We start from the raw sequence: 21,611 nt of genomic DNA, 5'->3' as shown, positions 1-21,611 counted from the left end.
AAAAAGTTGGCTTAAAGCTCAACATTCAGAAAACAAAGATCATGGCATCTGGTCCCATCACTTCATGGGAAATAGATGGGGAAACAGTGGAAACAGTGTCATACTTTATTTTCTTGGGCTCCAAAATCACTGCAGATGGTGACTGCAGCCATGAAATTAAAAGACGCTTACTACTTGGAAGGAAAGTTATGACCAACCTAGATAGCATATTCAAAAGCAGAGACATTACTTTGCCAAAAAAGATCCGTCTAGTCAAGGCTATGATTTTTCCAGTGGTCATGTATGGATGTGAGATTTGGACTGTGAAGAAAGCTGAGCACCAAAGAATTGATGCTTTTGAAGTGTGGGTTGGAGAAGACTCTTGAGAGTCCCTGGGACTGCAAGGAGATCCAACCAGTCCGTTCTAAAGGAGATCAGTCCTGGGTGTTCATTGGAAGGACTAATGCTAAAGCCGAAACTGCAGTACTTTGGCCACCTCATGTGAAGAGTTGACTCATTGGAAAAGACTCTGATGCTGGGAGGGATTGAGGCCAGGAGGAGAAGGGGACGGCAGAGGATGAGATGGTTGGATGGCATCACCGACTCGATGGACATGGGTTTGGGTGAACTCCGGGAGTTGGTGATGGACAGGGAGGCCTGGCGTGCTGCAGTGCATGGGGTCGCAAAGAGTCGGACACGACTGAGCAACTGAACTGAACTGATGGAGAAATTAATAACATGAAAGAAAAGAAATGCTAAATATTTTACTTGACTCCTTAGGTGGATCCATCTAAGCTTTAAAAGTCAAAAGGCTTGGGCAAATATATTTCTGAAAATGTACCTAATGGATCTCGAAGTCAGATTGGTGAGCCCTGATTAAAACCGGATTACAGGGCTTCCCTAGTGGTCTAGTCGTTAAGAGCTCGCCTCCCAATGCAGAGGAACACGGGTTTGATCCCTGGTCTGGGAAGATTCCACATGTTTCAGAGCAACTAAGCCTGTGTGTCACAACTACTGAGTCCTTGCACTTAGAGCCTATGCTGCACAACAAGAGAAGCCACTGCAGTGAGACGTCCAAGCAACACAGCTCAAGACTAGCCTCTGCTCTCTGCAACCACAGCAAGCCCACGCACAGCAATGAAGACTCAGCACGGCCACCAAAAAGATAATTAAAAAAACAATAAATCAAATTACAATATAGCTTGGTACATTTCTTAAATCGCAGCTCTTAGACCAAAGCAATGTGTTGAAAATGAAAATGTACATATAGGAGATTGTCTCTTTCCCAAAACAAAGGAGATATTTGCTGTTGTTCAGTTGCTCAGTTGTCTCTGACTCTTTGCAACCCCATGGACTGCAGCACGCCAGGCTTCCCCATCCTTCACCATTTCCCAGAGCTTGCTCAAACTCATGTCCATTGAGTCAGTGATGCCATCCAACCACCTCATCCTCTGTCATCCCCTTCTTCTCTTGCCATCAATCTTTCAGAGCATCAGGGTCTTTTCTAATGAATTGGCTCTACGCATCAGGTGGCCAAAGTACTGGAGCTTCAGATTTAGCATCAGTCCTTCCAATGAATATTCAGGACTGATTTCCTTTAGGATGGACTGGTTGGATCTCCTTGCAGTCCCAGAGACTCTCAAGAGTCTTCTCTAACACCACAGTTAGAAAGAATCAATTCTTCAGTGCTCAGCCTTCTTTATTGTCCAACTCTCATATCCTATTGGAAAAACCATAGCTTTGACTATATGAACCTTTGTCAGCAAAATAATGTCTCTGCTTTTTAATACGCCATCTATGTTTGTCATAGCTTTTCTTCCAAGGAGCAAGCGTCTTTTAATTTCATGGCTTTAAGTCACTATCTGCAGTGATTTTGGAGCCCAAGAAAATAAAGTCTGTTACTGTTTCCATTGTTTCCCCTTCTGTTTGCCATGAAGTGATGGGACTGGATGCCATGATCTTTGTTTTTTGAATGTTGAGTTGGCCAGCTTTTTCATTCTCCTCTTTCACCTTCATCAAGAGGCTCTTTAGTTCTTCTTTGTTTTCTGCCATAAGAGTGGTGTCATCTGCATGTGCTAAGTGGCTTCAGTTGTGTCCAACTCTTTGTGTCCCCATGGACTGTAGCCTGCCAAGTTCCTCTGTCCATGGGATTCTACAGGCAAGAATACTGAAGCAGGTTGCCATTCCCTTCTCCAGGGGATCTTCCCGACCCAGGGATTGAACCCAGGTCTCTTCCATCTCCTGCATTAGCAGGTGGGTTCTTTACCACTACACCCAGGAAGCCCATCATCTGCATATCTGAGATTACTGATATTGATAATTGCTGGAGAAACCACAATTGTAAGCTGTTTCTTTTCCTGTTTCCTCTTGAAGTATTTTCCTTGGGTACTTATGATGGCAAGTTAGATTTCAAACCCCAAAATCCTCTTTGTTTTATGGTCTGATCATACAGCAAATAAGTAAAAGCTTTCCACAACTGATCACCCTTCTTAACCCTGAGGACAGAACAAGTTCCTAAGACAAAGTCGACTGGAGAAATGTCCAGTGACTCAACCATGAGGCTGTCCCAACTCAGCTGCAATCGACAGTGAAGTGTCATTTTCAGATTTACTATAAGAGTGGGGGTGCTTTCCCTCGGAGCAGACTCTCATTGCTAAAAATGACGTCATTTCCAAGTGCAGGGCGCGCCCAGCAGCATGAAATACAGCTTATACGTGTGTTCCAAGGAGTCCACATTCTTAGCTTTAACTTCTTCACTTGGGGAAATACACGATGGAACACCAGTCCACAGCTGGGTAATAGCCAGCAAGTGTGGGGGGCCCCCAAGGCCCAAGCGCAGCCCCAGCTTTCTGGAGGCTGAATAATCCAACATTAACAAAGGCCCACAATACCCTAAAGAAATTCTTTGGGGAAGGGCCAAGGCTGCAGCAGGCTGCTTTTCCCACTACAGTCTATATGATTCCACTTCTCAAAGCCACACCCCGTCCCCTGATTCCTGGAGTCAGGACCAGAGAGTGGCGGCCTCCACCCCATCCCTCCCCGCGCGCACAGACCCCAGGTTCCCACGGTGTGGACACAAGAACAGCTGCAGCCTCAGCCTTTGGCGTGACGCTCAGCCCAAGGGCGATTTTCTGTGGTTCAGAAATCCAGATCTTTCTTCTCAGAGCCGCTGAATAACTCTTTTGATTATTTCCTCTTTTTTTTTTTAAAAAAAGAAGCAGCATGATTTCCTCAAATTCTCCTGCAGAAGTCACAATAATTTTGAAAGCTTTTCTTCCATGTCCTTTGTCTTGTTTGGCAACCTCCCTCCCTCAGCTCTGGTCACTCCGTGCTTTCTTTTCTCTCTCAGCTTCCACGTCTGCCAGCTGCCCTCCCCCTTGCAGCTGCCCACCAGGTGTTCTCGGTACATTCAGATCAATCGACCATGGGTTGAAAGTATTCATGGAAGGGCTTCTCTGGTGGCTCAGTGGTAAAGAATCTGCCTGCCAATGCAGGAGACGTGGATTCGATCCCTGATCTGGGACGATCCCACATGCCTTGGAGCAACAACTACTGAGCCTGTGCTCTAGAGCCTGAGAGCCAAAACTACGGAGTCCACGCGCTGCAGCTAGGGAAGCCCTAGAGCCTGTGCTCCACAAGAGAAGCCACCGCAGTGAGAAGCCCATGCACCACAGCTGGAGAGCAGCCCCGCTTGCCACGACTAGAGAAAAGCCCGCACAGTAACAAAGACCCAGCACAGCCAAAAATAAATAAATACATTAAAAAAAAAAAAGTAAGTATTCATGGAAGAGAAAATTCCAGAAAGTTTCAAAAAAGCAAAAGGAATTTGTCACACACCCAGCTACTGTAAGTACTTACATAGCATTTATGCTGTATTATGAGTTATCCAGACACAATTAAAAGTATACAGGAGGATATGTGTAGGTTCTATGCAAGTATTACACCATTTTACATAAAGGACTTGAGCATCCATGGATTTTGGTTTCACGGGATGTCCCAGAACTAATCCCCTGTGGAGCCCAAAGGACCACTGTATCGCTTTTCCATTCAAAGGGGAACTGGCTACGATACCCCATCTGTAGTCAATGTTGGGCCTTTGGATGAAGACCATGGATGGTGGTCAGCTCTTAAAGATGCCTCACCTGGAACTTGGTGGAAATCACTTAGAAGCTCAGAAAATCCTAAGACAGTAGGAGTTTCTCCACAGATATAAAACCATGTTCTTTCTTTGGGGGTAATTCATTCTCAGTTTAAAAAAATAATCTGGGAATTGAAAACATGGCTTGTGTTTCTTTTCTAATTTATGACCACACTGTGGGGGAGAAGGACCAAGTGTTACAACCTAGTTTAATATTTCTCACATTGTCCAGGTAACGCCAGTGCTACCTTATGATTTTCAAATCCACACGTAAGACAAACAAGGTCAAGACATTGACAGCCAACTGCCCTCTGCTTATAAGGAGCAGAACTCTGCTTTGGAAGATGGTGCCACAGCCAGCCCGCCTCCAGCCTGAAGGTGTAGACAAGTAGAGGGCCAGGGGTAGGGAAAGAAGAATTGTGCTTATTTGCTTTTAAATAGAAAAGGGTGATGGAGGCCATGGAGGAGAAGAAAGTGAGGAGGAATTTTACTCCAAGGAGACTCAGAGTGGCCAGTGGATTTTTAAGGTTGGAAGCATCTGCCATGTCTGCCAAGCTGCTTGTGTTGCTGCAGTCTTCACTGAATCCTCATGCTCAGGCTGGCTTGTGGAACTTGATTTTTTTCTTAAGGAATTAAAAACAAAATTAACTTATTTTTGGCTGCACTGGGTCTTAGTTACTTTGCACAGGCTTCCTCTAGTTGCGGCGAGCAGCGGCTACTCTCCAGTTGTGGAGCGCGGGCTTCTCACTGCAGTGACTCCCCTGTTGAGGAGCACGGGCTCTGGAGCACAGGCTCAGCAGTTGTGGCGCACGGGCTTGATGGCTGTGCAGCATGTGGAATCTTCCCGGACCAGGGATTGAACCCATCTCTTCTGTGCTGGCAGACGGATTCTTATTCACTGCGCCACCAGAGAAGTCCTTTCGGAAGGAATTTGAGGGTGTGATGTTTTTCTGAGAAAACCAGCCCAGAACCCAAGTATGCAGGCGCTGTAGAACGATAGGGTGTAACAACCTGGAGAAACGCTTCAGGGCATCACGGTTCTTGTAAATTGAGCGGGGAGGGAGACAAATATACAGACTGAAGTGGTGAAGAGGGGCTGCCGCTTGCTGTCCATCGCTTTAAAAATCATTTAAGAAAAATAACCTAGATTGCATTATTTTGTTTTGTTTAAATAAAACAACTAAGATCTATGGTCTGAGTAGTAATTCTCATCCTCATGATAACCCAGGCACTAGGCTGGCCCACCACTCAAGACGTCACTGCAATTTACTTTATCACAAATAAAATATATCAGCACGCTATTTTCAAAGAATTTCTGTCACAAGAATAATCTTTAAAATAATTCCCTATATTTTCAGTATTTAACTTTCTCAAAACGCACTCTTATCTCTGATTACTGTATCCTCCCAATTACACGAAAGCATTCCTTAGAGCTGTGTACATGAACCCTGGGCCATCCCGGTGGCTCAGTGATAAAGAACCCACCTGTAACACGCAGGTTCGATTCCTAAGTTGGGAAGATTCCCTGGAGAAGGGAATACCAACCCACTCCACTATTCTTGCCTGGAGAATTCCATGGACAGAGGAGCCTGGCAGGCTACAGTCCATAAGAGTAAGACACGAATGAGTGACTAATCGACAACATGAAGCCTCCCCAAATCAAAACTCCATCATACTTCACACAGAGAGGCAACGTAGGCTTACACCTTGGTCAAAAGCTTTTAAAGCTCACGCTGAGATGACCAGCTCTGGAATCTAAACGACAACACACATTGTTACTTTGGTTGATTTAATGGGAATCTATCCTATCACAACCCTTCATTTTAGCTGCAAGCCACTGCATTTTCACTCATCTGTAACAATCATTTCAAAGTCTGTGCATGCCACGATTTCCATTTTAAAAACACAAGCCATGGCCAGTTGTTCAAACTTATGGTCTCTGTGCCTGAAACATGAAAACCAAACTCAGCACATATGAGTCCTCACAATGGGAGGGAAACAAGCTAAAAACTTTCTCTCCCTAAGAATGAAGCCTAATGCAAACCATGTGCTTTGGATGACTGTCATGAACCAGAGCAGGTTCATCAACTGTAAGAGACGCTCTGCTCTGCAGGGGAAGCTGATAATGGTGGAAGCTGGGTATATGTGGGCGGCGGGGGAACATGAGCAATCTCCTTACTGTCCCTTCAGTTTTGCTGTAAACCTTAGACTGCTCCAAAAATATGTAGTCTTAATAAAAGAAAGAAATAAAACAATTCACATGCTTTCTCTTTCATCCATTCATTCAGCAAACATCCTCTGGGTGCCCACCAGGACCACACGATGGCTCTCCCTGAGTATCTACTATGGGACCATCATACTTACCGGGAGCCTACAGACGTCTATGACCCAGAGCAACAGGCACTGTTCTAGGGCATCTCAGCAGAGACCAGTCATATCAGACAAGACGTATACAATTATTTTATTGTATTTACCATAAGGTAAAAATTTGTAGTAAGACTAACCCTCTGGGCTGCTTCTATAATAATAGACCCAACTGCCCACATGAAAGATTAGAGTTGATTCCTGATCAAAGGTGATGCATAATGAGGTAATGAGATCAGCCCTGGGATTTCTTTGCAAGGAATGATGCTAAAGCTGAAACTCCAGTACTTTGGCCACCTCATGAGAAGAGTTGACTCATTGGAAAAGACTCTGATGCTGGGAAGGATTGTGGGCAGGAGGAGAAAGGGATGACAGAGGATGAGATGGCTGGATGGCATCACTGACTCGAGGGACGTGAATCTGAGTGAACTCCGGGAGTTGGTGATGGACAGGGAGGCCTGGCATGCTGCAATTCATGGGGTCGCAAAGAGTTGGACATGACTGAGCGACTGAACTGAACTGATCCTTCTGTGAATAATGGCAATTCTGCCACAACCTCTAAAAGACAGTGCATAAAAAAATTCACCTTCTCTCACAAGATCAAAGCTATGGTTTTTCCAGTAGTCATGTACGGATGTGAGAGCTGGACCATGAAGAAGGCTGAGTGCTGAAGAATTGGTACTTTTGAACTGTGGTGTTGGAGAAGACTCTGGAGAGTCCCTTGAACTGCAAGGAGAGCAAACCAGTCAATCCTAAAGTACATCAACCCTGAATATTCATTGGGAGGACTGATACTGAAGCTCCAATACTTTGGCCACCTCATGTGAAGAGCCAACTCACTGGAAAAGACCCTGATGCTGGTAAAGATTGAAGGCAAAAGAAGGGGGTGACAGAGGATGAGAGGGTTGGATGGCATCATTGACTCAATGTACATGAGTTTGCGCAAACTCCGGAAGATAGTGAAGGAAAGGGAAGACTGGTATGCTGTAGTCCATAGGGTTGTAAAGAGTTGGACAAAACTGAGTGACTAAACAACAACACAAGTTATGGTCCTTTTTTGTTGTTGTTAAATTAATTCATTTTTAATTGGATGATAGTTGCTTCACAATATTGTTGTTGGTTTCTGCCATATATCAACATGAATCAGCCATAGGTGTATGTATGTCTCCTCCCTCTTGAAACTCCCTCCCACTCCATCCCACCACTCTATGTAAAATTAGATAGCCAATGGAAATTTGCCGTATGACGCACGGAGCTCAAATCTGGTGCTCTGGTACAGTCCTTTTTATCCCCACCATTGACAACGGACTAACATGCTCAGAGACTGCTCTTCACCCCAAATCACGGAGAAGAGGCCTCCTGGCCATTTCATCTCGGTCACTGCTCACCCCTCCACAGCCAGACCCACTTCTCCTACCACACTTGCTTCAGCTCTACCAGGGAACCCGGCCAGGCTCCCAGCAGAGCCCCTCCCACTGTTCCCCACCCATCCTCTCCTTTCTCCAACCCATTTTGCACAAATTGCCAGATTAACATCTGGAGCTCTGCTGGTGTCCTTGACCTAAAATTCTCCATGGTGCCTCTTTGCCTAAATGATAGGACCCACACTCCCAACCCTGGGTTACAGCTTGAATTCTCTGTCACCCCAAAAATATGTCAGTGTTTGAATCCTAGGACCTTGGAATGTGACTTTATTTGGAGGTAGGGGGTTTCCCAAGTGGCACTAGTGGTAAAGAACCCTCCTGCCAACGCAGGAGACCGTAAGAGATGCGGGTTTGATCCCTGGTCAGGAAGGTCCCCTGGAGGAGGGCATGGCAACCCACTCCAGCATTCTTGCCTGGAGAGCCCCATGGACAGAGGAGCCTGGCGGGCTATAGTCCCCAGGGCCACAACAGAGCTGGACATGATTGAAGCCATTTACTATGCATTCAGGGGCTTACAGAGGTGGGCAAGTTAACACGAGGGCGTCAGGATGACTGATATCCTCATACACAGGGTGCATCGGGACAGACACCCACGGATTCGATGACCATCTACATGCCAAGGGGCCAGGCCCAGAACAGACCTACCCTGCGCCCCACGGCTTACTCCTCCCTTCTCTCCTCCTCTCGGCCCCTGCTAACGTCCTCTCTGGGCTGTGCTGGTGTTCTCTCACGTCTGCATCTATCTTTCAGCTGGAACCTTCCTTCAAAGCCCTGCTAGAACGTCACCACCTGCAAACAAGCTCGCGGATTCCTCCCAGATGGAAACAATTTCCTCCGCCGCTGAACATCCTCCGCTGTCTGTGCTTCTCTTATTGCAGCCCTCATGCCTACCTTTTGCTTCATAAACACTTCTGTTTATGTCTCACGTCACCTACTGGCCGTGAACTTCTGGAGAGCTAGAGAGAAGTCGTATTCCTTGCTGTGTCCCCATGGGGCCTAGACCTGGGCCAGACGGAGGCCAGGCACAAAAATATTTGTTTAATGAAACCAAGGAACTAAGAGTCTTCAAATAATAAGTCTACTTAACCCTACTGGGAGAAGGCAATGGCAACCCACTCCAGTGTTCTTGCCTGGAGAATCCCAGGGATGGGGGAGCCTGGTGGGCTGCCGTCTATGGGGTCACACAGAGTCGGACACGACTGAAGCGACTTAGCAGCAGCAGCAACCCTACTGAGCTTCGTGCCAGTTCGAAACGGTGTATGCTAATTAGGCAGCCTCAATCCAACATCTCCCCGGGGCGAAACGGGCCCTGTGTTTCTTTACCCCATTACGGTTTCATCCAGTGTTCGACATCTGTTACGTATTTACTGTCTCATTTGGTCTTCGGGAAAATCAGAGTAGTACCCTTACTATCAGTATAAGTGAGCTTCCACACTGTATTTTACCATGAGTCCTCAGCTTCCAAACAACCAGACACAGATGGTGGAGGACACACGCAAAGGAATACTACTCGACAGTAAAAAGTAATCGACCAGGGACCCAGAGCACAACACGGACGTGCCTTAAAACTACCAAGCTGAATGAAAAAACCTAATGCGTGAGTACAGAGCATATGACTCTTGACATAAATCTCTAGAGAACACAAACCCATCAGCAGTTGCCTGGGGAGGGAGTGTGGAGCGGGGTGGGAGGGGAACTGGAGGGAGGGATTATAAGGGGTGTGAGGTCACTCTTGGGGGTGATGGAGGCGTTCAATATCCTAACTGTGATGCTGGTTTCACAGGTATATATACATATTAAATCATACAACTTTAAATATGTACAGTTTATGTAAATTACACCTCAGTAGAGCTGTTTGTGTGCTTTGCATGTAGCATATATAATATATACATATATTTTATATACTATTTACACTTTATATATAATATATATTTATGCACTTGAGTATTTTAAAATCTCATCAGCATTTCGAAGCAAATTGCCAGTCTTGACTGTCCAATTACAAATCTCAGTTAAGAAAAAGCCAAAATCAGCATTATTAAGTCTTTTTCAGAGTTTCAAAATGAGGATTTAACTAAAATTTTCTTGTTTTTACTGTATCAGATTACTTTTCAAACACACAACCAATTGCTTTATTTCTACTGGGAACTCAGCCCTAATATCTATTTTTGTACTTTTGAAAGCTGTTGTCATTCAGTCGCTAAGTCATGTCTCTTTGCGAACCTCATGGACTGCAGCACACCAGGCTCCTCTGTCCTCCACCATCTCCCAGAGTTTGCTCAAATTCATGTCCACTGAGTCAATGATGCTATCTAAACACCTCATTCTCTGCTGCCCTCTTCTCCTTTAACCCTCAATCTTTCCCAGCATCAGGGTCTTTTCCAGTGAGTCAGTTCTTTGCATCAGGTGGCATGGAAAACAAAATTTTTCAAAACAGACTTTTCTTTTTTATCTTCAAATTGCCATTTTGTGTAAAATAACACAAAATGTCAAAGATGTAAATGAGCGTTTAAAAAATATGACAAGGAGTGACTCCTCATTGGGACTGTTCTTTCCCAGAGTGGACTCTGCCAAGGAGGGCTCAGCGGGCGCCTTGCAATTTGGTTCTGGACATGAGCCGTGAATGGTGTTTCTGCCTTCCCTCCCTTCTGCTCCGCCAGTGAGCAAGGAATCTGTGTTTCATCTCACTAGTTGTTTTTTTTGCCATGATGCAACCGAACGACTCCCAGATACCTTGAGAGTGGCCAGAAGATGATGCAATGTGTGGGGATGGGAGCGGGCTTATGGTTTATCACAATGGAGCCAGGCCCTGACCCTGGGCTGTGGTCCTGGAACACTGCTGCTCCAGCAGATGACAGCTGGGCCATCTCCGGGGTGGGCCACCTGGTGTACACGTCAGGCCTGAGCACCATCAGGACAGCAGCTTCTGGAATGTTCAACACATCCAGAGGGGCTTGTGATGCCTCCCTCCCTGCCCAAGGCCCTCATTCCCCTCACTCCCCCGCCATACCCCCCGCCCCCCCAGTGTCAGAGCTCTTAGGGCTGAAACTGCCTGGAGCCAGGGAACCACTTTACTGGTGAAAAGATCCCTCGCGAAGGGCTGGATTGTGAAACCTGCCCCACCCTGGGCTCTGTTGCAATCTCCACCACAGCTTTCGGGCTCCACTTTCAAGATATGTGGAAAAGCTTCAGTTAGCAGAAAACAAGTGGCATTTTCACCACCACGGTTTAGGGAGAAAAAAATCTAGGCCCCCCCAAAAAAAAAAAAAAATCTAGGCCCTTATATCACGATCCTTTAATAGCATCCGTGCTGGGCAGATGCAGGCGAACAGCTGGAAGCAGGAGGGAATTCTCTGGCACCTCATAATAAGCTGCGAGCAAAGATAACCTAATGAGGCCCACACAGACAATCACAAAAGTGGGAGAAGATGGGAGAAGTCAGGGAAAAGTTGAGACATCTCACAGCCAACTCCCTTTCATCAAAATGATCAGCTTGAGAAGACTTCATCTAAATACGCATCTCAAATTTCTTTTAACTAAATCCTCAGGAAAGCATACTGTCCTGAAAGGTTGATGCTGCAAAGAATAATTTTTAGGCGTATTCCATAATCTTCTAATATTTTTTTAGGTGGGGGTGGGTAGAAAAGAGCAGCTGGATCTTGACACACCCATAGAAGTTTGCTTCTCCAGCATTTTCGAACCAGGAATTTGGTTAGTTGGAAACCTCCCTACTTTTTTTTCAGCACCCATCACCACTTTAAAACAGGAAGGAAGGAAGGAAGAAAACTTGTTGGTGAGCTTCGTTTTAATAACTTCATTATTTTTCCTCCCACGTGACCTGCCAGCACATTGAAAACCACTCTGTCCCTCTCCAGATTCTCCCAGGAAAATCATTCATCAGCAGAGTCACGCTCGTGTCATTTTATCAAGTGGGTCATTGTTATTTTTAAGTCCAGAAAACTGCTTCATCAAGCGCGGAAGCAGTTAATTCTGGGCAGTGAAACAGTCCTGTAGCCAACAATAAATCAGAACATTTGGGTGACAGTCTGGAAGTCATCCGAACACTGGCAGTCTGTCAGTTTTTGGTTTTAGAAAACAGTATGTAAAACAGCAGCTCACTGTCACGCACGGCACCTGCCTCGTTATTCACTCAGTAAACACGAGTAATATCTTAATATTCCCAACATGAAGAAGAGGATTTTTTTTTTCTCAGAGCATTAAAACAGCGTGTTCTTGGCTGGATGAAACACGACTGGAGCTCAGCGAAGGCAACCTGGGGCTGACTCCTCTCTATGGACCCGCCGCGGGCATCCAAACACCTGCAGAGCTAGGAACCAACCTCCACAGCAACCAGAGCACTTATTTTTTAAAACTTTTGGCCACACCACGTGGGATCTTAGTTCCCTGACCAGGGATCAAACTCGTACCCCCGGATCCCCAGGGAAGCCCCAAAGCGCCTATTTTAAATCGACCGTAATCTCTCCTGTGCTTTTTCCCAAAAAAACTCCATGACTGCTCTGCTTCCAAAGCAACCTCTGGGTTTCACTTCACGTTTACAAATTGATTTAAACTGTCTCATTTTCTTAATTGTCATCTTAGGTCACTGTATGTCTTTATTTCATTCTTTAGCACCTCAGCCTTTCTCTAACTTGTTAGGGAATTCAGAGCCTTTAAAGAGGAGACCACCCGAGAGGCAACAACTCCAAACAGGGAGAACAAGCTCTGTCTGTTAGACATTGCTGATGACTGTACCTCACAGCCGTCACCTCCCCTGTAGTGCTGAGGAAGTGCGTCTCAGAGAGGTTGAGTGACGAGCCTGAAGTCACACAGCTTGGCGGTGGTAGAGCAGAGGCCAGAAGTTGCATCTTCTATCTCTTCCGGAAGCGCTGGCCACACCTAGCCAGCCTTGAGGGACTACGTGAGGGGCCCGCTGACCTGTCCCCACCCCACCCTGCCATGTCTCCCCTTTTCTGACTTCATCAGAATTCTAATTCATTGACCAAGTGTTGGTGGAATCACAGATCCGTGGAGGAAGACTAATTAACAGGAATTAAATGAGGCTTCACAAAAAGCCAACTGTTTTCCTTAAAGCCACAACCTCTGTGTGTATTCTATTCATTTTCCTCCAAGATAAGAAAGGTGGAAAGTGTAGCCCATAAGTACAAAGTTCTTCTTCCAAGACCCCAGTCTCTTCCCTGCTTAATCTCCTGGCTGAGCTTGTGATGAGAATAAAATAAAATTATGAATGTGAAAATGTTTTGGGAACACCAACTGCTGCTGCTGCTAAGTCGCTTCAGTCGTGTCTGACTCTGTGCAACCCCATAGATGGCAGCCCAGCAGGCTCCCCAGTCCCTGGGATTCTCCAGACAAGAACACTGGAGTGGGTTGCCATTTCCTTCTCCAGTGCATGAAAGTGAAAAGTCAAAGTGAAGTCGCTTAGTTGTGTCCGACTCTTCAAGACCCCATGGACTGCAGCCTACCAGGCTCCTCCACCCATGGGATTTTCCAGGCAAGAGTACTGGAGTGGGGTGCCATTGCCTTCTCCTGGGAACACCAAAGGGCTCTACAAACATAGCATCGTATCTACTAGGAACGAAGGAAAAGAGTGAGGCAGCTTGAAAGGAAGGTCTGAGGCACCTGGGGAAGCACCAGAGGCTGCTGAGGATGGGGCCGGAAGAGGGGGACGCAGCAGGGACCAAGCACAGCTCTGGGTGCCTCTGTGCACGTGCTCCTGGGTTTGGACTTGGGGTCCCTCGTGATAACAAGGTCCCTCCTCGTACCAAGGAGCAGGGCTCATCACAGCCAATGGACCTCAAGACAGTAGTTAAAGCTGAATGAAGGGACTTCCCAGCTGGCCCAGGAGATAAGAATCTGCCTTGCAATGCAATGGACATGGGTTCGATCCCTGGCCCAGTGTCCCACATGCCGAGGGGCAACTAAGCCCGTGCGCCACAGCAACTGAGCCCAAGCTCCAGGATCTGTGCTCCGGAAAAAGAGAAGCCACCGCAATGAGAAGCTCTCGCACCGCAACTAGAGAAAGCCCACGTGCAGCAACAAAGACTCAGCACAGCCAAAAATCAAGAAATCTTGGGGAAAAAAAAAACCCAGAAAGAAGAAACATTCCCCCAGAGCAATCTACACAAAAGGCACAGTTTGAATTGAAAGCAATTTCGTTCCTGGAGATGTGAGAAACGTAGAATTGGCTCTAGAAGACGTAAGCCCTCATTTTTTTCCCTCCAGTCTCAAGCGCTTTTTTTTTTTTCTTTTTAAGCTTTTCCTGGCTGAGACTGCTCCCTAATAGAAAACTTTTCTTCCAAATGAATGACCATCTGCTCCCTCTAGAATCTAAGGATTAGAGGAGTTCTGGAAACTCAGCACCAACACTCACACCTGGGGGAAATTAGAAAATTCTGCATCTGTTTTATCACAGCAGTGCAGGCTCCTAGAGTTGGCCCCGCCCAGCTCCCTGTCCTGACCGCTGAGTGTTTTTCTTTTTTAAAAAAGAGCTAATAGGAAAAATTTCACCAAAATTCTATACAACCAAGGAGCGGGTAGGGGCTGGGCTGGGCAGATGCTGATAAACCCAGTCAGTTTGCAGTGTCAGACAGCAGTGAATAGAGGGGAAAAACCCTGCCTTACGTTTGGGGTCCTCCCTGTCCTCACCAGCAAGGCGCCTCCTCTGCACATGGGACACCCCCAAACGCCTCAAATACTAACAGCACTCAGCTTAGCTCAGCTGAGTGGGAGGTGAAGGAACTCTCTAGAATTGCTGCCATGAGGCATGAATGATGCATGAAAGGAACAATGCCCAGTCCAGCCAGGAGAAGAAAGACAGTGCTGTTTTCCATCAGCAGTGCACACAAGCATGGCCAACCCGTGTTGAGGGGGGCGCTCTGCGAGAGCTCAGATCCTCACTATCCCCTCCCATCACACTGGGGCTGCCAGGGTCATAGCATCACACATGGAGGCACACTCACGCACGCACACCACACACACCCTTGGGGCGCTCATCACTGAGTGTGGGTTTAGACAGCAAGGGGCTGTGTGGGATGGGAAGAGCCTAAGGCTTAGAAATAACAGAGCTGGACTTGTTCCCAGGCTCCACTACTTCCTGACTACATGCCCTCCTGTAAAAGGGGGATAATGCCCAGGGATTGCAGTACAGACGGAAGATAATGAACATAAAAGGACTCATCCCCTTACAAGAATGCGCTCCAAGAAGAGCGTCTCGTGAAATCAGCCCTGGACACTGCATCAAGTCTGCCAAGGCCGTCAACCTGCCCGGTTCCCACCCTGCAGAAAGAATTCCAAGTCTCCCACATTCCTATGTCTCCCAAAACAAGTCCCTCAAACAAGTCCAGGACAAGACAGACTCTCTCCGCTGGGACCATCCTAAGTGCGGGGGTGTGTGCAACAGTGACCATCTACCAAACAGGCTGAACTGCTAAAGGCTTTTACAGTGAATCAGAGAACTCTGCAATACGATGAAATTTTAGAAGATTTATGTCTTTCTTAACGTGAACGTGTAAAGCTGAACAATGATCTCAGAGTGGGGAACGGTCCTCAGACCCATCTTCAGAATTCAGAGTAAATGATCAATCGCCACCGCCCAGCTTTTATGCTGCTTTAGAGTTCACAGCAGCTGCCCTTCCCTCCTCACTGGATAATCAGCACCAGATAACTTCTCTCCTCCCCGGGTCAGATCAGCCACCCTCAGGAATTAGCTAAGGGAAGACAGAGCAGTGTCTGTGGACATGGTCCTGTGCCTTGGAGACCTGGACCCCTCCTCACACTGAGGGCACCAGAGACACAGACCCACAGAGAGAGAGAGAGCCCTGATTTCAAATTCCTAGTGACAGAGAAGTCTTCATAGTAATTAACCATCCTCCGTACACAAGAATGGTATCACCACCTCACAAGTATTAGGACATGAGCTTCGAATGGTTTTTCTGGAAGCACGCTTTAAACTCCATCCCCAGTGACAAGTCTCAGGGTGGTGGCTGAGCCCAGGGGGACAGGGGTGGTTTTCCACAAGTCTCAAGCTCCACCAGGCTGGCCTCCCTAATTAGCATCTTTTCAACAACCAGCCTAACAAACCAAACAAAGGAAGCAAACTGGCCAGTGTTTTCATAAAATAAGAGCCAAACTGCACAGCATGGTAGACAGTGTGAAAAATGATGGAGTCCACGGCATCCTTGCAAATGATGCCCAGGAAACAGAGTAAAGCACACAGGCATGAACACACATGCACAAGCTCATACGAGGACCAACGATGCTCACTCACTTTTATGTGGGAATTGCCTTCCGTGAAAGAACGTGGAAATCCTTTTAGTAGCTGAGTACTCTACAAGTACTAAACTGGTGTTTTTTGTTGTTGTTGTTTTGCTTTTGTTTATAGTCACTAAGCTGTGTCTGACTCTTTTGCGACCCCATAGACTGCAGCCCACCAGGCTCTTCTGTCCATGGAATTTTCCAGGCAAGAATACTGGAGTGGGTTGCCATTTCCTTCTCCAGGGCATCTTCCCAGTCCAGGGATTGAACCCGCATCTCCTGCATTGGTAGGCAGGTTCTTAACCACTGAGCCAACCAGGGAAGCCACTAAAGACACTCTCACTCTCTCATGTTACAGGGACAGAGGCCTGTCCACAAAGGCCAGGTCTCCTGGCAGCACTGCCACTACCCTGTCATGTGACCACAGGAAAGTCAGGGACTTCTTGCCTCAAGTCTTCACTGATAAAAATGGGGACAACGGTATTCATTTTGAAGGACCGTCACAGGCATTAAACTAATGTATGGACTAAACAGCCCTGACACGGTGCCTGACACACAAGGTTCTCTACAGCATCAGGAAAGCGCTTACTCACAACGCCCGTGTATCAGACAAAACCTTCTCCACTTCCAGTTTCACACGAACGACGCCCAAATTCACAATCTGGAACCAAAGTCTCTGTATGTGCAAACGGAGCATCGGCTAAACCTTCTGGAAGCCCACGCGTGCCAAGTCCCCAGACCCCGCGGCAGGTGAGCGTCCAGCTCGGAAGTTCTCCTACTGCAGGACTTACTTCCCCCCTGAACCCTGGTCTCCCTCTGATTTCCCTCAGTCTCAGGGCAAATTCAGTCTCTCCCTTCGGCTTTTTCACTTCTGTCCTAAAACCTGCTAAGTCTTCCAAGTAGCTCTTCATCTGCTTTAAAGTGTGAAAGTGTTCAGTAGCTTAGTCATGTCCGACTTTTTGTGAAGACTCCATGGACTGTAGCCCGCCAGGCTCCTCTGTCCACGGGGATTCTCCAGGCAAGAATACTGGAGCATGGGTAGCCGTGCTCTCCTCCAGGGGATCTTCCCAACCCAGGGAGTGAACCTTGGTCTCCAGCATTGCGAGCAGATTCTTTACTGTCTGAGCCACCAGGCTTCACCTGCTTGGCTACTACCAATTCCCTTTTCCCACAAAAACCCTTGAAACACATTAGACTCTTGGGTAAAGGGGTTTCCACAGGACCACACCCTGCATCTCACACAAGTTACAAGGCCTAGCCCCCGGCCTGCAACTATCTCCTGCATTAGCAGAAGGCCTATCCCCCTCCTCCTGCTGCCCCAGACCCCTGGCCTTTCTGGACCCCTCCACCTCCTGGGCTTCTCCTCCCCAGCTCTCTAAGATGGCACCTCCTCTTCCAAGGCCTTGGCTTTGCTCTCTCTCCTCCTCCCTCCATTCTCTCCACCGCCCCTAACAGCTCAGCTCTGCTCCGATTCTGTCAATTCCGCATGGCTCCTACCTGCTTCTCCCACGATGCTCGACAGTCACCAGTGGCTAAACCGCACTCCCCACTCGAGCCTGTCATGGGCCTCCAGGCCTGCCTGTCCCATGCCACCCAGAAAGCCCCCTCTCCATAACTCCAGGCTGAGTTTCCCAAGAACCTTCACTTTCATGGGTCTCAGGTCCTAAGGATCAAATCATGAAGAACTGACAACACCTGTGAATTGCGAGCAGCAACTCGGGCTCCTGGGCTCATCAGAAACACCTGCAAAATGCTGTGTTCTGCGCCCTGTGCAACCAGAGACACAGGCATTAGGAGAACACTGTGCTCCTCTGATGGGCTACCCAACTCAGTGTGACAGCCAGCAATTCAATGTCAAACCGATGCTCTACGTACTGCAGTGGGGAGTCTAAGTTTTTTTTGTTTTGATGGGGGTCGTGGTGTTTTTGCTTTTAATAGGACTTATCCTTTCCCTGGTTCGATCCCTGGGTGGGGAAAATCCCCTGGAGGAGGGCATGGCGACCCACTCCAGTATTCTTGCCTGGAGAAAGCCATGGACAGAGGAGTCTGGAGGGCTACAAACAGCCCATGGGGTGGCACAGAGTCGGACATGACCGAAGTGACCTAGCACGCAGGCATCCCTTCCTTGTCTCAGTCCTCACCACAGCCCACCTGGGATGATCCCAACTACAGCCTGAAGCCCACCCTCACCCCTCCATTGCCTTCTGGAATAAGGTTTCCTGCAGCACAAGTTCCAGTCTGTCCCTTTGCTCTGCCAGAGACAGATCCGCCTACTGGCTACTCTTTGCTGTAAAGACAACTGTGCTCTAAGACAAACAACTTATTCTTTGGGGAAAACAATTAATTTCAACCATCCCATGCGTCGGCTACAGCCATTTATTCACATCAGCTCACCCTCTGATATCTGACTTACACAAAAAACACAAAGACTGGCCAGATGACAACTGAATGAGGATGATGTATGTAACAAAATCTGTCCTCTGCTGCTTCGCTTCCTCCTTGCTGTTTTTTTAAGACAGTGAAATCTTTATGAGCAAAAAGATTAAGCCTTCCCCTCATCTTTAAGGACCATCTCTCCTGACAACCACTTAGCTGAATCCCCCAAATCTAGCCTGAAAAAACAACAACCGCACACTTTCAAGCGGGTTGTTCCTGGGGACTTTGGTTTAGAGACACACAACACCTGGAAGAGGTCAGTTTTATGGGGACATTTGGACAAAACGCCTGATTCAGAACACTGGCTAGAACAAACCTCTCAGCTAATCCTACCCTAAGAGTTTTTAGCAGTATACATTTTGGAATCTTCTCCGTGCCCCAGAACACACAATATGGATCTAATTAGGTCCAGCTGCCTTATGTTAGTAATAAAATTGAAAGAAAAAGAGAGGGAGAGAGAATGGGGGTGGGGGGCTTTGTTCGTCCCCTCCTCTGCCTTGCGATCGACCGCAAGGCAGGCGCGTCCCGGACGCTCACTCCAGACTCGAATACCCCGGAGAGCCTGGTACCCCGCTCAGCGCTCAGACTTTTCGGCGGCTGAGTTTCCATCCGCTGGAAGAGATTTTCTGAGCCGCTGGAGCCCAGAGATCCGACCCCACCCCTGCCCCAACCCCGGCCCAGTGCGCCCCGCCCGCCCCTCCGCTCCACGACTTACATGAGCGCAGACGGACAGGGCTTCTGGTTCCAGCCACAGTTGTACTGAGCTTGGATAAAAGTCTCGCTTCCCTCGAGCACTGAGCAGCTCACGTTCTTGTTCACGATGTAGGCGCACCAGTTCCTGGGGTGAAGGAGAGTCGGGGAGAGGGCACGGCATAAACCCGGAGAACAATGAGGCGGGGGAGAGAGGGAACGAGCCTTCACGGCGACCGACCGAGCGAGGGTCGGGGAGCCTGTGGTCCCACGGAGGCGGGAGGCCAACCAGCCGACATATGGAGGGTGCGCGGGTGCACCTTTGGAGAGCAGGCACCTTAATCCGACAAAAGACGGACAGAAGGGCCCTCCTCCCCACGTCCCAGGGGCCCCAGTCATTCCCGGGGAGTTTCCGGATCGCCCTGCCCTGCGGAGCTCTCCCTGCGCCTCACGGTCCGAGACGCAGCACCGCTGGGGGCGCGGGCGAGGTCGCCCGGGACGCCCAGCTCTGGCCGTGGAGCGCGCTCCACCGCGGAGGAGGCGCCGCCTCGAAAGCCCGAGGGAGGACCTCGGCTGCGGCTCCTCGCCTTTGGCGAGCAGCGTGGGGTCCTGCGGGAGACCGGGGAAGGGTGGGTGGGAGCCCACGGCTCTCGGCCCTCCTGGGGGCGAAGAGAGGCCACGCACTTACTTGTTCCTGGCGCTGGGCCGTGCGGGGTGCCCAGGCTGCGGGCTGGCGTGGCACAGCCCCGCGCCACCCAGGGCCAGCAGTGCCAGCGCCCAGCGCCAGGGCGCGCGGGGCCGGCGCCGGGGCCGGGGCCATGTCGGCGGCCACATTCTGCGCGCGGAGGGCGCGCTTCGCCGGCCGGATCCGGAGCGCGGGTCGGACTAGAGCCGGGAGGCTGCGGGCGGCCGGGGCGCGGCCGGAGAAGGCAGGAGGCTCAGGCGCTGCGCGGCGCCCTTACCCGCGCAGCGCGGCCGCCCCCTCCGGCTTCTCGCTCCCACTTCTCCTTTCCACCCCGTGCGCCCGCGCTTCTCCTCGGTCCCTCAATGACGCACAGGTCCCCCCGGGTGCCGCCCTCTTTATTTCACTTCCCTCTCCGGAACGTGACTCTCCCTCCGCCGCGTCTGTCTCCCGTCCTCTTGCTTCCCGGCAGGGGGTTTGGGGTGAAAGGTCTATAGGGTTTGGGAGAAGGGTCTCTGTTACAGAATTTCCAATTACTCATTCCTTTGGTCTCTTCCCAGAAGCCGGGCGACTCCGCCTCCCACCTTCCAGCGGGCGCGGCCGGCCCCTCGGGAAGGGCCGCCGTCGGCGACCCCGGCGGGGCTCACGTCGTGCTCGGTGCCGGCTTCCCAGGGCTAACGAGGGACATCTTTATCAGTCCTTCGTTTGACTCGACTCGGATTTCCTCCTCTGGCAAGACGCGGCTACTCCTCCGCACTTGAACTTCGAAGACTTTAGGGGGAATGAACGCGGATCCTCTTTTTCTTACGCATCCATTAAACAAGTTTCCAAGTCAACGTGCCAGGCAGCAGGGGATGAGGAAAGAGCCCCACCACCGCCGAGCAGCTTCCTGAAGCACAGTATCAGACTCTAATGTACTCCACTAATTTCCAAAAGGTAGTCCCAAAAAGCCAAGTAGTCCCACAGCCTCTGCTTCTGAGGTCCCATTCTGAACTTTAAAAAATTATTATTAAAGACATTTACTCCACAATAATCACCTTTTCTTCAAAACAGTTCAGACACTGCTAGACATTCTTTCACGTGCTTGCATATTTTCTGCCTATTTTTTTTTTTTTTGCAGTTTCCTGGTTTTTTTTTAAATAAAAGATTATATAATGAACATTTCCATAGGTCTTAAATATTTCTTTACATATACAATTTCAGTTCAGTTGCTCAGTCGTGTCCCACTCTTTGCGAGTCCATGAATTGCAGCACGCCAGGCCTTCCTGTCCATCACCAACTCCTGGAATTTACCCAAACTCATGTCCATCGAGTCGGTGATGCCATCCAGCCATCTCATCCTCTGTTGTCCCCTTCTCCTCCTGCCCCCAATCCCTCCCAACATCAGAGTCTTTTCCAATGAGTCAACTCTTTGCATGAGGTGACCGAAGTATTGGAGTTTCAGCTTCAGCATCAGTCCTTACAGTGAATACCCAGGACATAGACAGTTTAGTCACTGTATAATATTCCATTTTATTTCTATTTTTGAGTTACACCAATCGCTACCAGGGCTTCCCAGGTGTCTTGGTTGGTAAACAATCCTCCTGCAATGCATGAGAGGCAGGCAGATCCGCTTTGATCCCCGGGT

The 21,611-nt window shown here is 48.8% G+C and overlaps 1 protein-coding gene and 1 long non-coding RNA gene across 4 annotated transcripts in view; one reads left to right on the top strand and one right to left on the bottom strand.

Moving 5' to 3' along the window:
* EMILIN2 (elastin microfibril interfacer 2) overlaps nucleotides 1-20,308 on the bottom strand; it is a 59,188-nt gene extending 38,880 nt beyond the window's left edge. For 2 of the 3 annotated variants that reach the window (XM_086373089.1, XM_086373090.1), the window contains exons 1-2: nucleotides 19,991-20,308; nucleotides 19,328-19,450 (exon numbers count right to left, since the gene is read on the bottom strand). In XM_086373089.1, the coding sequence (XP_086229215.1) occupies nucleotides 19,328-19,450; nucleotides 19,991-20,136 (269 nt within the window). In that variant the 5' untranslated portion in view covers nucleotides 20,137-20,308. Of the gene's footprint in view, nucleotides 1-17,673; nucleotides 17,813-19,327; nucleotides 19,451-19,990 lie in introns of those variants that run through there. The other variant, XM_086373091.1, reaches the window with a different exon arrangement.
* On the top strand, nucleotides 19,295-20,740 carry LOC147346086 (uncharacterized). The gene is made up of 2 exons (XR_015153911.1): nucleotides 19,295-19,434; nucleotides 20,545-20,740. It is a non-coding gene; the product is annotated as an uncharacterized LOC147346086 (long non-coding RNA).
* Nucleotides 20,741-21,611: the final 871 nt, after the last annotated feature.

The sequence above is a fragment of the Bos grunniens genome, chromosome 24 (assembly GCF_055505025.1).
Source record: "Bos grunniens cultivar Pamir isolate PY7600 chromosome 24, Bosgru_T2T1.0, whole genome shotgun sequence".
Taxonomy (NCBI): Eukaryota; Metazoa; Chordata; class Mammalia; order Artiodactyla; family Bovidae; genus Bos; species Bos grunniens.
This window is presented reverse-complemented; position numbering and strand designations above follow the sequence as displayed.